The sequence below is a fragment of the Lemur catta genome, chromosome 11 (genome assembly GCF_020740605.2).
Source record: "Lemur catta isolate mLemCat1 chromosome 11, mLemCat1.pri, whole genome shotgun sequence".
Taxonomy (NCBI): domain Eukaryota; kingdom Metazoa; phylum Chordata; class Mammalia; order Primates; family Lemuridae; genus Lemur; species Lemur catta.
This window is the reverse complement of record NC_059138.1, coordinates 68,858,645-68,874,333: the sequence shown is the minus strand read 5'-3', so window position 1 is coordinate 68,874,333 and position 15,689 is coordinate 68,858,645. Positions and strand designations below refer to the sequence as shown.

Here is a 15,689-nt window from a genome sequence, read left to right as displayed (position 1 = left end):
TTGTTATCTGAAATATCTTTACTTCACTCTTGTTATTGGAAAATAATTTTACCCAATGAAATTTGGAAAACATCATCTACTAATATCTGAAGCTTTATATGAATCTATATCTATGGTTTCTTTCTACTGACTTTTATGCATGATGGTATGTTTACTCATTATTCTATTGTGAACTCATATTGCACTGAACCTAATCTGTGGGACCCCCAAGGAGATTGGAATGAGAGTACTTTTTCCCAGGGAGGATTTAGGTTTGCTTCTACTAGGTACTAAGAAGAGCTACTTGCAACCATTTCAGCTTCCTGGCCTAGAAATTCCTTAGTCATAGAGGTAGTACAAAATTGAACTATAGACTCTTGGGAGAACAGGCTCTGTTTACCTTCTGGTTTCCGTTGTTGCTGATGAGAAGTCTGCTCTTAGGCTAAACATTATTTCTAACAGATGGTTGGTCAGTCTTTTCTGTCCAGTTGCTTTGAAGATTGTTTCTTTGCCTTTGGTATTCTGCAGTTCACTGTCATGTGTCCAGACGCTGACTTTGTATTTATTGTGGTTGGGGACTTAGTAAATTTCCTGAATCTATTGATTCATTCTTTGACTAATGTATAAATCAAGGTTTTTCACAGAGGCAGAACCAATAGGATACATAGATGGATGGATGGGTGGATAGATAGATAAATATAGATATATGAGAAACAATTTATTACAGGAATTGGCTTGAGCAATTATGGAAGCTAAGAAGTCCCATAATAGGCCTTCTGCATGCTGGAAACCCTGGGATGCCAGTAGTGTGCTCAGTCCAAGAAGAAGCAGGGAAGCTGATGGCCTGAGAACCGTGGGGGGCCCGTGGTACAAGTCCCCGAGTTCTAACGCCAAGAAGCCTTGAGTTCTGATGTCCAAGAGCAGGAGAAGAAGGCTGTTTGTTCCAGCTTCAGGAGAAAGAGTGAGCAAATTGGCCTTTGCTCTGCCTTCTTGCTCTATCTGAGCCCTCAGCCAATCGGATGGTGCTGCCCACATTGGGTGAGGGCGATCTTCCCCACTCAGCCCACCAACTCACATGCAGTCTCCTCCAGAAACACCCTCCCAGCCACATCCAGAAAAATGCTTCACTGGCTATCTAGCTGTCCCTTAATCCAGCTGACACCTAAAATTAGCCATCACAACCAGTGCTAAAAAAGTCTCAGCATTACTTCTCCGACTATTACCTCTATTATTCTGTTTATTCTCTTTTCCAGGAATTGATAGTCAAAGAGTTAGATGTCATTTTAACTTATTTTTCTGTGTCCCTTGATCTGTTTTATATTTTCCATCTCCTTACACCTATGTGCTGCATTTTAAGTGATTTATTCCAATGTAATTTGCATTTCACTAATTCCCTTTCCAATTTTAACTAGCTCTTTAACCCATCTGCTGAACTGTACTTTTTAAACAATTACATTTTTCACTTCCATAAGTATCTGGCCCTTTTTCAAATTCAACTTATCATTTTTGATAGTCTCAAAACTGAGAACTTGCTCATTTTTTTCAATATTATCTTATTTCCTTCTAATATCCAAAGCTTTGTATGAATCTATATCTGTGGTTTCTTTCTACTTTACATATGATGGTAAGTTTACTCATTATTCTGTTGTGAACTCATAGTTGACTGAATTTCATCTGTGGAACCCCTAAGGAGACTGGAACGAGAGCATTTTTTTTGAGGAAAGATTTAGGTTTGCTTCTACTAGGTGCTAAGAAGAGCTACTTGTGACCATTTCAATTTCCTGGCCCAGAAATTCCTTAATCATAGAGGTAGTATAAAATTGAACTATAGACCCTTGTGGGAACAGGCCTCTGTTTACAAATTCCCAGAGGAGTCTTTTCTTTTCTTTTTGTTTACCCTACTGTGCTTTAGAAGCACCAACAGGGAATCTCTGAGACTTCCTTTCAGGCTGCAGACTTTCATAGCCCACCCTTCACCAAGGGTGTAACCTCTTACGAGCATCTCCTATTTCCCCATGAAAGAGTTAATCTCAAAGTTCTAGACTTGTAGTATTTTTATCCATACCTGCAACAGCACAGGCTTCTAGCTTCTGTGTTGGCCTCTGCTTTCCAATATGTTATTTTTTCCTGCCCTTTAGAGATTTCTCTTATTTTGGGAGGAGCTCAGTAACAGATTTAAAATTGCACATTTGTGAATATGTATTCAGCATCTGTTTTACAAAACAGGGCTTTTCAGAATGTCCTAGTCCACCACGCTCCCCAAAGCCAACATCTTTTTTGCTTTCTAATCATTTTTCCTATTACTTATACTAATTCCATTATTCCTAGAAAAAATATACCCAGTGATGTTAATTCAACCGTTAACTGTATCTTTGGCTATGAAGAAACAGTGGCACTTTACCAGGGAATCGCATTATAAATGGAGAGATTCACCACACCACTCCCCTTACTCCTGGAAGGTCAGTGGTTTCTGTCTTGTGGAGTATGGTACCTTGAGTACTAGGGTCTATCACACCAGCCCAGAACAAGAATACATATGTCTTTGGTTGAGTCTAATTAGATAAACATTAGATATGCATGCTGAACAAACACACCAAGAAAATGACTTCAAGAAAAAGTTAACCCAGCCCTACCATTTTCAAAAATATCCTTATAGGTACAAGCATAAGCATCTCTGACTTTTAAATATGTGATTATATGCTGCTACACGATAGCATGAAAATGGAAAGATTCAATAAATAACTGTAGTAAATGTTTACACACAGCATGTTGGTTAGTCAAGTAAAAACTTTTCCCCATCCGCAATCTGTTCAGACCACCTGCAATTTAGATGTAATCTTAAAAAAAAAAAAAAAAAGAATCTATTAGCATATTCTAACCTATTCCCTTTTCAATGAATATATTAACCAATTTTCTTCCGCCAAGTGAAAAAGACAACCTGATGCTACAGAAGGGTGTTTTGTGAACAAGTTTAAAGCAATTAAACCTAAATTCAATCCAAAATTTGGAAAAAGAGATAAGAGCTGTGTGTCAGCTGCAGGTTTTACCCCACTCTAAGGAATAAAGACTATCTCCAGCATGAAGTAAAATCAGCACAGCAGCCCAGATGAACAACTCAGAAAGATTCCCAGTTCCTGAATCTAAACTTCACCAAATTATTTTCTTATTTTAGCTGCTAGATTAAGTTCCTAGAGAAAGATACTATTTTTCTAATAAAAGTTCAAAACATCTTTTCAAGTCTTCTATGAATTACTTACCATTTTGGATATTTGCCCACTATATTCATTCTTATAGTCAACTCTAATAAAATATAGCTGTCCACTTCAGGATTGAATGCTTCAATAATATTCACGTCCAAAGTTAAGAAGTTATGAACTTTCCTCACTATGGTTAAAAGTTAGTAGCAAAAGTATCACATGGGAAGCAGTAGATAAATTTCTAATTTTTTAAAATTTAGCCTGAAGTTTAATCCTACCTCTGTTGCTTACTAACTTTGTAATCTCCATCATATTACTTATTTACACAAGCTTGTTTCTTTATCTGAAATAGGGAGAGTAGAAACCATACCATAGGAACATTGTGAGAACTTAAATAATGTAAGTAATATGCTTAACAAACTTCTTGACATATACAATAAGTGCTCAAAAACCAATAGTAGTGGTAGTTGCTACTTTCACTAGCATGATTACTTTGATGGTGATGGTGGTTTTGGAAGACATGATTTAAAACACAATACAATTTACTTGGAGAAAATTCTTCATAACTGGGTTTTAAATAGCTCTCTATTCCTATAATTAATGGCAAAAGGAAGGCAAAATATAGCAGTATCTTAGTGTCTAAACTCATTTTTAAAATAGTTATTGTAACATACACAAGATATTTGAGATCCATATTACCTTATCAAGCACTGTGTAGGGATTTTCTGCATTAAATCCAAAAGGGGCATAGCACCTGAATCTCTCTCTGAACTCTGCCTGCTTTGTCTGATGAGGGGAAAAGAAAAGAAAAGTGAATCTCAAACGGCTTCAGTTATCCTTGCAAAACCTGTCTTAAAAGAAGGAAACAAACAAACAAAAATGCAATAACTAGCTTACATCAAACAAAATACATTTTCTCCTTATAAGAGTGACTTCTGCATTTTGGAGAGGTGAAACTTCATGTCTGACAGTTGCTGCAATCTTTTTGGTAGTTTCCCACCTTTCAGGTAATTCCTACAAAAGCAAAGGTGCAAATGAGAAATTACTTCAATTCCTAAAACAAATCAACCCCATAGGATTAAATAATTCACACTAACCCATGACATCATTTCATTCTCATAAAAGGAATTTATCTAAAAAAAAAAATGATGAAAGTAATTAAAAGGCTAAGAGCCAGGGCTGAAGTACAGGCCAGCCCACTGGCACTTCTGGGTTCAGATCTTCCAAGCATGTTCAGACTTGTTCTCATCTCAGAACCAATGGAAATTTCTTCAGCATAAACACAGATTTCCAAATTGTTTTGCTGTCATGACTATAAAATTAAAGTGCTCTGGAAATGACTTTGCTGATCTCTAACAACTAGAAATCAGCCATGTTTAACAACATAGCAAGTAAAAAATGATGCTTTGACTCTGGTGGGGCAAAGATGAAAATGGGAACCAATCTCATCCTCTGCCTTTCCTCTCGCTCCCAAAGCTCTGTCTTTCTTGATGAAGAGTTTGAGCACCATGGTTGGGTTTATTTCAGATGACTAAGAGTTTTGAAGGGAGCAGAGGCAAAGAGAAGGGAAGGTTAATTCCTACTTGATGTAGGACAAAAGAAGCAATAAATAGTTCAGGTACCAACTCAACTCTGCTCTCTCCGCCTACAATGCAAATAGGATAAAAACAAGTCACTTTCTTTGAAGAGCCCTGGTGGTACATAATGACCCTTGGAAAGCATTCCTTGTGTCCAGACTAACAAAGCCTTGTTTCTCTGGGTCATCTCCTGGGACACTGAAATTGTTTTGTCATACAAAACCACACATAGTGATGGGACTCTACTTGCATAGCTGAAGAGCAAAAATCAAAGTTCTAAGGACTATTTTGTAACCCTCGATAAATATTTGATAAATGATTCAGTAACCGCCAATTATGAAGAGTGCACTGTGGTAAGTACAAATACTGCTTGTGTGGTGGAGGGGGTGCTACAAATGCTACAAAGGTAAAACACATTCTTTAACTTAAATTGTTCTATAATCTGTCAGAGTGAACGAGACACACACACAGTACCTATTCCACATGACAGAACGCATCGACTCCCATCAGGAAGGTCTAGGGCTATTGAATCAAAACAGTTAGGAGGCAACACAGTGTCAGGACAGGAATACCAAACCAATGCAGCAACCTCTGAACCCCCTTGTCCTTCCCTCTCATGCTTCCTCTCATCAGAACTCTGTATTCTCATCTGCACAGAGAGAATCTCGCTTTGCATTTCCATCCCATTCCATGGAATCTAAATACTATGTGGAGCCCTTTTGGTGGCCATGGCTGGGGAACCAGGGAGAAGTCACATCAGTTAGCTCAAGCCCCTTAACCCTCTTCAAACATAGCAGACACGTTTTCGTTTGGGGATTCCAAACCAGCTTCCACTTGATAAAAATAAATTTTCTTGAGAACCAAAAGATCAGGTGATCTCCAAAGTCTAACTGACAGGATGCAGTCATGGAAGGAGGTAACACTGAATCTGGGGCTGAAAGGAATCATTAGGTTTCAACAGGCAGAGATCAGGGTGAGGTCCTTTGAGATACTGTGAGGCACAAGGACCAAGACAGCCAGGGGGAGAGTGTGAACTCTGATGGAAACTGGATGGCATTCAGGAGGCCGGGGCAGTCCCTGAAGGTTTCTGAGCAGGGAAGGAGCCCGATATGAACAGTAGATAAGAACTTCAATTCCACTTCAGAGTATATTGCAGATGGAGTGTGAGGGGAAATGAGGTGACTTAAGAAGCTGTTGCTGTGGCCAAGGTAAGAAGTGACAAGAACTGAATTAAAATGGGTGGAACACAAATGGAAGGAGGCAACAGACTGCAAAAATTCTGCATCAGGAGAAAGACCATTCCGCTGGGGGCAAATTCCCATGACTTCCAGGAAATAATACTTCAACTCTAAGTATGAACAGCCACATCTGAGGGGTTATTTCAGCACAGAGTTAAGCACAGACAAGTATTTGAAAGATGTTACGACTGCTCATGATAATGAAGGAGAAACTGAGGATAACTATTAATACTACAAGGTGCTTTAATTAAAATAAAATCAGGGCTCTGTCACTCTTCACAAGCAACATACACTGCCTCTGAATCTTATTTTTCCTCCCGACCTGCCTAAAATACTGACATAGTGACACACACATAGCTGAAAGTGTGTCCTGCTTTTGAAATATTGAAAAGCCAGATATTTCCAATACTACCATAACCTGAAGGCGGGAACCAAATTTGCACAGTACAAATTCTGGAAGCCATGGCTAACATCCCCTCGTTAATTACTTGTACTGTGACTGGTTTCTCTGTGAGAAAGATTTTAAGGTCCAAGATACGCTTCAAAGAATATCTAAATCTTTCTGAAAACAAAAAATATTTATAGTTGGTTCTACTGTAACTATTTCATCTCTCATGTATCTGTCCACAGCTTGTCATCCCACTCCATGTCTCACTGCATTGTCAGCTCTAAGGACAGTTTTATACTTAAATACAATTTAACGATTCATATATAGTAATCCTTGACAGTCTTTATAGTCCAGAAAACAATTGTAAATACATTGCTGCATTTAATCCTCATAGAACAAAATGAAGGAATATAAACCAAACCAGCCACTGTGAGAAACAGCTTGGCAGTTTCTCAAAAAGTTAAATGTAGAATTAGCAAATGACCCAGCAATTCCACTCGTAAGTGTATACCAAAAGGAACTGAAAACAGGTACTCAAACAAATACTTAACACACCAATGTCCATAGCGGCACTATTCACAATAGCCAAGAGATGGAAACAACCCAGATGCCATCGACAGATGAATGGATAAGCAAATCATGGTCTGTACACACAATGGAATATTATTCAGCCATAAAAAAGAATGACGTACCGATACGTGCTACAATGTGAATGAACCTCAAAAACATTATGCCAAGTGAAAGAAGCCAAACATAATAGGTCACATATTCCATAATTCTATTCATATGAAATATCCAGAATAACAACATGGGCATGGGAACAGAGCCTCAATTGTGAGATCTTTATTCATGGTTTCAATTATAAATAAAACTACTTTGTTCGTCATTTGGCACACAGTAGCCACCAAATCTTTCCAGAGCATAGAAACAGGAGGGTGGCATAGAAATCTGTTCAGGAAACACAAAGATTTCTCCATCCAAATCGAGCTTTATTTATTCTTTATTAACATGTTCATGATATGTTTCTAAAACTAAAACACTTCTCAACTGACAGGCAGTTTTGAATGCAAAAAGTGTGGACATATGTCATGCGTGAAAGTGATGCCAAAACTGGAACTCAAAAAAGCAACTTAGAGGCTCTTTACAACCTAAATACCTTCTAATAAGAAGACGCTGGAGCCCAGCGGGGTTAAGAGTGAGTATTTTGTATGAAACACACCCAGAGTAGAATGTTGGCTGGCCTTACTACTTGGGTGACCTTGAGAAAGTTATTAATTCTCTGAATATCAGATTTCCTAACCTATAAAATGAAAATATTAATGTCTACAGTACAGATTGTTATAAGGATGTCCTAAAAGAGTGCATGTAAAGTACTTGGCAAAAGGAGATGTTTACGTTATGGGAATTTTGACGATTTCACCTCTACACTTACCTCCAGCTGAATATAGACTTTCTCAGGCATCTTCTGGCCATAGCTTTCCAAGAGTGTAATGGTTTCTTTCAGGGGTTCAAAGAGTTCATCTGTAGCTCTCTGTCGGCTTCTTACAGCCAGGAGATGTCCCATGATGTCAACTAAACCATCGTGATCACCTTCACTTAATTCTCCCTGAAGTCCTGCATCTGTCTCCTTTATAAATTCTTGTAGCTCATTCAGACTATTAAATATATATATACACACACATGTATACATACACATACACAAGTTTATTAAAACATTTAGTAGTATAAGACTTCTGATTCAATCTTATTTTCCTTATGTACCTGATTAAACATTACTTATCTCTATTATGAAATTGGCAATATTAGTATCTCAATTTTAGAAAGCAGTCAGTGTTAAAAGTTATAATACCAAAGTACAAAGGCTACCTGTCAATGACAAATCTCAAAAGATGCTCCTGAAACATCCAGCTCCACTTCTTAATAATGTTTAACAAGGTCACTTTGAAAGGTTTCATGTCCACCTTGAACCAACTATCAAACACTCTGAAATCATTAAACTTGCTCATCTGAACATACAAAGCCTCATAAATGTCAATCTGTAATCAGAAAAAAAAAACCAACTATAACAACTTAAACAAAAGTCAATTCACTACATCAAATGCTAAGAGTTTTTCTTGCCTGTTCTTGGAATTGTTTAAGAGTTGGTGGTTGCTCAGGGATTTCTTCGTTTGCATGAGCATCCATTTCCTCAGATGACACCGTATGACCATACAAGAGAAAATGCTTCATAAACTCAGCTCGGTCATCCACCCAGAGGTAAGCGTAGGTCTCCAGGGTGTTTTTGAAATCCAAGACTTTGTTGATGACGTCTGCCACTCTCTTCATTATCTCCTGCCTGACCTCTGCCAGGCCTAACATGTTATCCATATCATTCTAAATGAGAGGAAAACCAAGGACTTATTCTTATCCAAACTAACCTTTCTCTAATAATTATGTGCAACAGAACATTACCAAGGCAATTCTTTAAAGGGAGAGTAGTTGGCAAAATAAAAAATCATGTTGCTTTTTCCAACTTCTCCTTTCCTTGTGTCCATTTACCCCCTAATTATTTTCAAATCATTAATATCAAAGCGAATACCTATTTACAAAGAAAATACCTGATAATTTTCTATTTCCAGATGTGTTGCTATGCGCTTCATCTGGGCAGACATTCTAAAACTATTGCATAGCATTTCTTCTACCAGGTCGTAGAAGCCATCCCCAGCCTCTCTGTCCAAAGAAGGTTTAAACACAATCTCAGGCGGCATTAAGATCATCTGTGCTTGAAAAAATGGTGCAGGTTTCAATTGCTTCTCCGTATTCATCAGAAAGAAGTCTAAGTCATGCATTATAGCCTGAAAAAAGCCTTCCACCACGATGTCATCAATGAATTCTACATAAATTTTCCAGATATCCAGAGAAGGATCGGCTTTGAAGAGCTTCCTATTTTCCTAAAAACAGACAAGTTTTAATAGAAGAATATAAGCAATGAGTATAAAAATGGAAGCGTTCCATTTAAACGATTTGTTTAAAAAGGGACTGCACTCTCATGTACAACACAGGAATATCGAAACACTAGGTTGCATAACCTTAAACCAGATGGCAAATATCTGAGCAGGATTTTGTAACATTAAGTTCACACATGCAATATATTCCAAAGTCATTCTTTAAAGGAAAGATCAATGTGAATATTGCTATCTTCATATACAGACAGGAAATATACTAGTTCCCAATAAATTCTAGAGGCACCGAACCTACACTCTAGTTTTTGCTCTGTCCCTAACTCTATGTACCCTTGGACTTTGCCTTCCAGGATATTGCTGTAAATGAAGAGATTTATCAAACTAAATCTCAAAGAATACTGTTCTAGGATCTCAGAAGAGTATCAAGTCAGGGAAGTACTATGTACTCTTTGCCTGTGGTCCCCAATCCCTGAGCCGCAGACTGGTACTGGTCCATGGCCTGTTAGGAACCCGGGCACACAGCAGGAAGTGAGTGGCAGGCAAGCAAGTGAAGCTTCATCTGTATTTACAGCTGCTCCCCATCGCTCACATCGCTGCATAAGCTCCACCTCCTGTCAGATCTGCAGGAGCATTAGCTTCTCATAGGAGCTCGAACCCTACTGTAAACAGCACATGGGAGGGATCTAGGTTGCAGCTCCTTATGAGAATCTAATGCCTAATGATCTGAGGTGGAGCTGAGGCAGCGATGCTGGCGCTGGGGAGCAGCTACAAATACAGATTATCATTAACAGAGAGGTTTGACTGCACAATAAATGTAATGCGCTTGAATCATCCTGAAACCATCCTCCCCATCCCCCTTAACCTCTGCGTACCAGTCCATGGAAAACTTGTCTTCCGTGACACTGGTTCCTGGTGCCAAAAAGGTTGGGGACTGCTGCTCTATGCCATTCTCGGAGACTTACAATGTACCTATTATATTAAAGTCCATCAAATTTGGTTTAGTCCAATTATTTCCAAATCTTATTTAAACATAAGGATTTTTTTTTTTTTTTTGCAAACCATCTATGAGCAGCCTATGGAGTAATAACTCAGCTTGGGAAGCTTTGCACTGGTGAATTCTAAGCGCCTTTTGTGCTTCAATAATATGAGCTTCTTCTAGCTCAGCCTCTCCCAAGAGTGCGGCTGAAATAATGGACAGGTCAGTGGGGCAAAATGGGGCTGGAAGACAGAGATGGGGCTAAGGACTGCTATAGGTGGGGCAAACTGTGTGTTTGGCCTGATGGCACAGATTCGAAAAGGTCAAGTGGGCAGCAAGGTTGATTCCAAAGAGATTATCTTGGAAGCAAAGGTTGCATAGTCTATACCGCCAGACAGCAGATGCCCAAAGCCCAAACTGTAGGACAGAGGAAAGGAGACGCTGGTGTGCGAGCTGATTATAAGGCAGACTATACTGTCTGCTTTCTTTGATTATTCTCTACCGTGAATAGATGGTTCCAGGATGCAAAGGTGTGTGCTTTAGGCAAGAATCAGAACTATAGAGGTGAGTCTAGTTTCTAATAAGGCAGGGAAGAGATGAGCAAATCCTAGGAGGTTTTTGTCATCAAAAAAATTTAAGAACTACTCCTTCTCAGGGATACTGTTTCTTGCCCACTATCCAGGTAGAACCACTCATATCTGTGTAGTCATGTGACCTGTACCCCTAAAGTTGTATAGTACACATCCTGGGAAACTGTATACAGCAGCCCTGCCTCCTCTGTAAGCACTAGAAAGTAAAAGTATAGACCTTAGAGCTCAAAAAAAAAAATCCTTAAAGACCATCTTGCTCAGTCTCAGTCTCCACATTTTAAAGATATGAAAACAAAGACCTAAAACACATTCTGCGTCACACTGATAGGAAGTTAATAGCTGAGCGAGTACTAGAAACCAGCCTTCTTGACTTCCCAGGGTAGGGCCTTTCTCAACACATCACAGTTCTATGTACCTTTTCACATCAAGAGATTCAGTTTATATCACTGCAGTAGCATTTATAAAAAATGCATTTTCAACACATTAGAGTAAAGGGAGACAAAGGAAGAGAAAGGAGAGGTCTGGGTCACTAAATGATCCCTCGGGTCCCTTCTAGACGCCGTCTCCCAAGGTTCTACTCCTCTCCCCTCTCTGTCTTAAACTCTGACTCTAGACAACGCACTGACATCCCACAAGCCACAAAGGATGGAGCATGAAAAGGCAGAAGAGACTCCACCCATTGCTGTATTTTTATAACCTTCCCCCAAACCACAGTTCTCACCGGAAGCCTGAGAACTAGGTTCAAAATCATGTGCTGGTTAAGTCGAGAGGGGAAAAAAAACACGTAAAAGATACAGCTCATGAAAACAAATAATCATTTAATTGCTGCTTTAAAGTTGGCTTATATTCCATCAAGTTATCCTCAGTTCTCATATTGAGAACAGTGATTTCAAAGCTTCTTAAGTTTTTGCCTTAAGGGAAAAAATAAGAGAATCCATATATTAGAAAAATTCCAACCTCATTCTCTGAGATGACATTGCAAAACCTTGTTTTATGACGATTTCTAGTCATGTCTTGTATTGACCATACTTTCAATGCATTTTAATCAGGATTCATAAATCTTAATGGCTTAAAACCCTTAGAGTTTGGGCAGCATGTTGTTTTTTACTATCGAGAAAATATAACAGAAAAAACTAATTGTAATCTATCATCTGTCCTCCATGAAACAGATTCTAACACATAAACAGGTGTAGAAGTTTCTTAAAAGTCACAGAATAATTCATAGCATCCCAGTGGATAGTCAATGGAATGACTTAGTTAAGCTAGTGCTGAAAAACAAATTAATTTCCAGATATCTACCTTCTTTACATGTCAGAGCACCTCTGAGGTGCTCTCATGGCTACCCATGCTGTTGGCGGGGCCTTCAGAGGGGGCCTGGCCCTGCCCACACTTTGATTTCAGACTTCCAAGACTAGGAGAGAATAAATTTCTGTTTATGACACCCCGTTTGTGGTACTTTGCCATGGCAGCCCTGGGATGCTAATATAGGCAGTAATCAAAGTCTTTGTCCTAGCTTGTTGCCATCAATAGGGAAAATTAAAGCTTTCTTAGCAATTTCAGATATCCTGGAAGTCAACAGATACTTTGAAACCCATATTAATTTTTTGCTTTTTATTTTCTTTGTGCTACATATACTCAGTACATCATATCAAGTGTGTCACACTTTACTTTTTGGTGAGAAAATCTGTTACTCCTCAAACACTTTTTTCACTTAGCTTCCAGGACACCACCTTGGCCTGGTTTTCCTTCTACTGTGCCAGTTGTTCCTTTTCTGCACCTTGGGCTGGTTCTTCTTCCCCCAAATCTCCTATGGGAGAAGCCAACAGTCCTCGATTGTCTCCTATAAATTCTCTAGCTAGACTCGTGTTCTCATTCAGCCTCCCGGCTTAAATATCATTGCCATCCACTTGTCTTTAATTTGTATTTTCAGTTTGGATCCCCCTCCAGAATTCCCGACAAATAAATCCAATTGCCAACTCAACTCCTCTCCTTGACTAATTGATACCTTAAACTCAAAATGTCTAAAACTGACATTTAAGTTTCTTCCTCTCATAGCCTTCCTCTTCTGAATGGACTGCAACATCATCTTTCCAATGGATTCCAACAAAATCTGTATAATAATCCCCAACACCTCTTTCTTTGATGCCCCATGTCCAGTCTGTTAGGAAATCCTGTTTGTTCCACTTAATTCAAAATGCATCCAGAATCCAACCACTTCTAATCACTTCCACTGCTTCCATCTATTACCCACCCAGTGCTATGGTCTGAATGTTTGTGTCTCTGCCAAATTCATATGAAGAAATCCTAACCCCCAAGGTGATGGCATGAGGAGGTGGGGCCTTTGGGGTGTGATTATTAGATCATGACAGCAGAGCCTTCATGAGTGGGATGAGTGCCCTTATAAAACAGGCCCAAGGGAATTCAGTCACCCCTTCCACCAGGTGAGGGCACAGCAAGCAGCTGGCAGTTTGCAACCTGGAAAAAGCTGTCGCCAGAACCTGACCATGCTGGCACCTGGATCTCCAAAACGGTGAGAAATAAATTTCTGCTGTTTCCAAGCTATCCAGTTTAAGGTATTTTGTTGTAGCCACCTGGACATACTAATACACAGATGTATAAACACAACAGGCAGAGATCCTTTTAAAATGAAAGTCAGATCATATTTATTCTTCTCCTCAAAATCCTGCAATGCCTCCCCATGTACCTCAGAACAAAGTCAGAGTGTGTACAAAGCCTACAAAGTCTCACCCGGGTTTCCCACCCAGTCCCCACACACCCTAGCATCTTCCCTTACCTTGCTTGCTCTCCCTTTGCTCCCACAACACTCACATACCTGCTCTTCCATGAATGCAGCGTGGGTGCTCTGCCTAACAGCCACGTCCTCTACCCAGAACGCTCTTCACCCAATTGCCCACTTGGCTAACTCTACCACCTTCGTCTAGTCTTTGCCCAAATCTTACCTTCTCGTTGAGGCCCACCCTGACCATCCCCTTTAAAACTGCACCCTCTATCCCCCACTCTGGAATTCCCTTTCCCTGCTCTATTTTTATCTTTTTTTTCTGCAGTGCTTACCCATTCTAATGTGCCATGACTTACTGCGTCTACTGCTTATTCTCTCTCCCCTCACTGCACTGTACACTCCATGAGGAACAAGGATCTTGGTCTGTCCTGTTCCCAGATGTATATCAAAAACCCAGAATGGTGCTGGGCACACAAGAGGCTCACAATAACCATGTCTTGAATAACTGAATGATGATGGGCTGCTAAGGTAACCATACATAATGGGTTACATACAGTTCCCAGCAGGAAAACCATAATCCATTGCTCGTTCTCCCACTGAGTGTTAGCCTAGAAACAAAGACCTTCACTTTACACGTGAAAAAATGTAGGCCCAGGCTCTGGAGGACATTGGTTTCCAGCCTCTACCAAGGGCACTTTCCCTCCCCCAGGCTGTGGTGCTTCATGACAGCTGCAGTGAGAGTGTGTGTACGTGTGTGCAGGTGTGTGTGCACACATGCGGTCTGCCTGCCTCGCCCAAAGGAGTGTGTTCGTGCTTTGAGGAATTGCGTATCTATAGAGAAGACTGCACATAACAAGGATGCTCAGAGGAAATACAGAATACACTCTTTCATTCCCTTCCCTTTTTCCTTAAGAAACAGGAACGATGAGAAGTCAACTTCCCCATGTTCCCATACCAGCACTGCCCACCTATGAGCACCATGTTCCTACCCGTGGTCTCCCCCACTCCTGTTGCTACAGGTGACTGTTCTCACTCCTATCTAAAGTCAACTTCTACATGTGCAATCATCAAATCCCATTCCCTCAACGGCTTTCCTCCAACAATTTTTTTCTCTTCACTTGATCATTCCAATTAACATACAAACATCCTAAAACATCCACTGATATTAAAAATAAAGCTCCCCCCACTCCCAACATGCTCCAGGCACTGCCCAGTGTTCCATCTGCCCACAACAGGGCTTCTCGGGAGGTCCTGGGCTGTCTCCACTCTCCTGGCTCCATTCCCTCGCCAGCCCACTCCAATCTGGCTTCCACTCTGCCACCCTGTCAAGGCACCTCTTGTCATCACCAACGACTTCCCCCTTGCCAGATCGAGAGTTAACCTCCATCCTCACTTTCAGCTCCTAAGCTGGGATGCAACGGAGTTGAACTCTTCCTCCTCCTTGAAATCCCTTCTTTATTGGTGCCCTGGGCATCTCTCTCTCCCTTTTTCTGTGTCCTGTGCTGGATCCTCCTCTCCCCTGACCTCAGGGAGGACTTCAAGGCCAGTCCTTGGACCTCTTCTCCATCTACAATTAATTCCTCTGTGTTCTCATCTAATCCCACAACTTTAAACACCGTATACATGTGCATGAATCTCAATTCCATGATACCTGGACTTTTGCCCTGAACACCAGACATGTTTGCAAGGCCAGCCTGCTCAAACTCTCCCCTTGGGCAAACATTTCTAACTAACGTGTCCAAAACCACATCCTGCTTTTTCCCTGCAAAATCTGCTCTGCTACAGTTTTCCCCAAATCATTAAAAGGAAACTCCAGTCCAGTCGCTCAGACCAAAAACCTCAAAGTCACCCTTGACTTCTTCCACAGCAAATGCTGCTGCCTTTATGTTCAGAGTATGTCCAGACTATGAAGTGCCTTATCACCACCGCCCTGAGCCCAGACGCCATCACTGCCCACCTGGATTGTCCCAGAAGGCCCTGCCTAAGGGCCTCCCTGCCTAGCACTTCCTTGCTGGCCTGTGGCTTCCCTCAAACATAGACACCCTCGTTTGGGCAAGGCAGA

General features: G+C 40.4%; 1 protein-coding gene across 1 annotated transcript in view; it reads right to left on the bottom strand.

The window, feature by feature from the left end:
* Positions 1-15,689, bottom strand: part of DNAH11 (dynein axonemal heavy chain 11) — a 301,905-nt gene that overhangs the window by 243,893 nt on the left and 42,323 nt on the right. Inside the window, exons 15-20 of the mRNA XM_045564154.1 lie at positions 8,977-9,309; positions 8,498-8,752; positions 8,246-8,415; positions 7,812-8,034; positions 4,074-4,190; positions 3,876-3,962 (exon numbers count right to left, since the gene is read on the bottom strand). Coding sequence (XP_045420110.1) covers positions 3,876-3,962; positions 4,074-4,190; positions 7,812-8,034; positions 8,246-8,415; positions 8,498-8,752; positions 8,977-9,309 — 1,185 coding nt within the window. The remainder of the gene's footprint in view (positions 1-3,875; positions 3,963-4,073; positions 4,191-7,811; positions 8,035-8,245; positions 8,416-8,497; positions 8,753-8,976; positions 9,310-15,689) is intronic.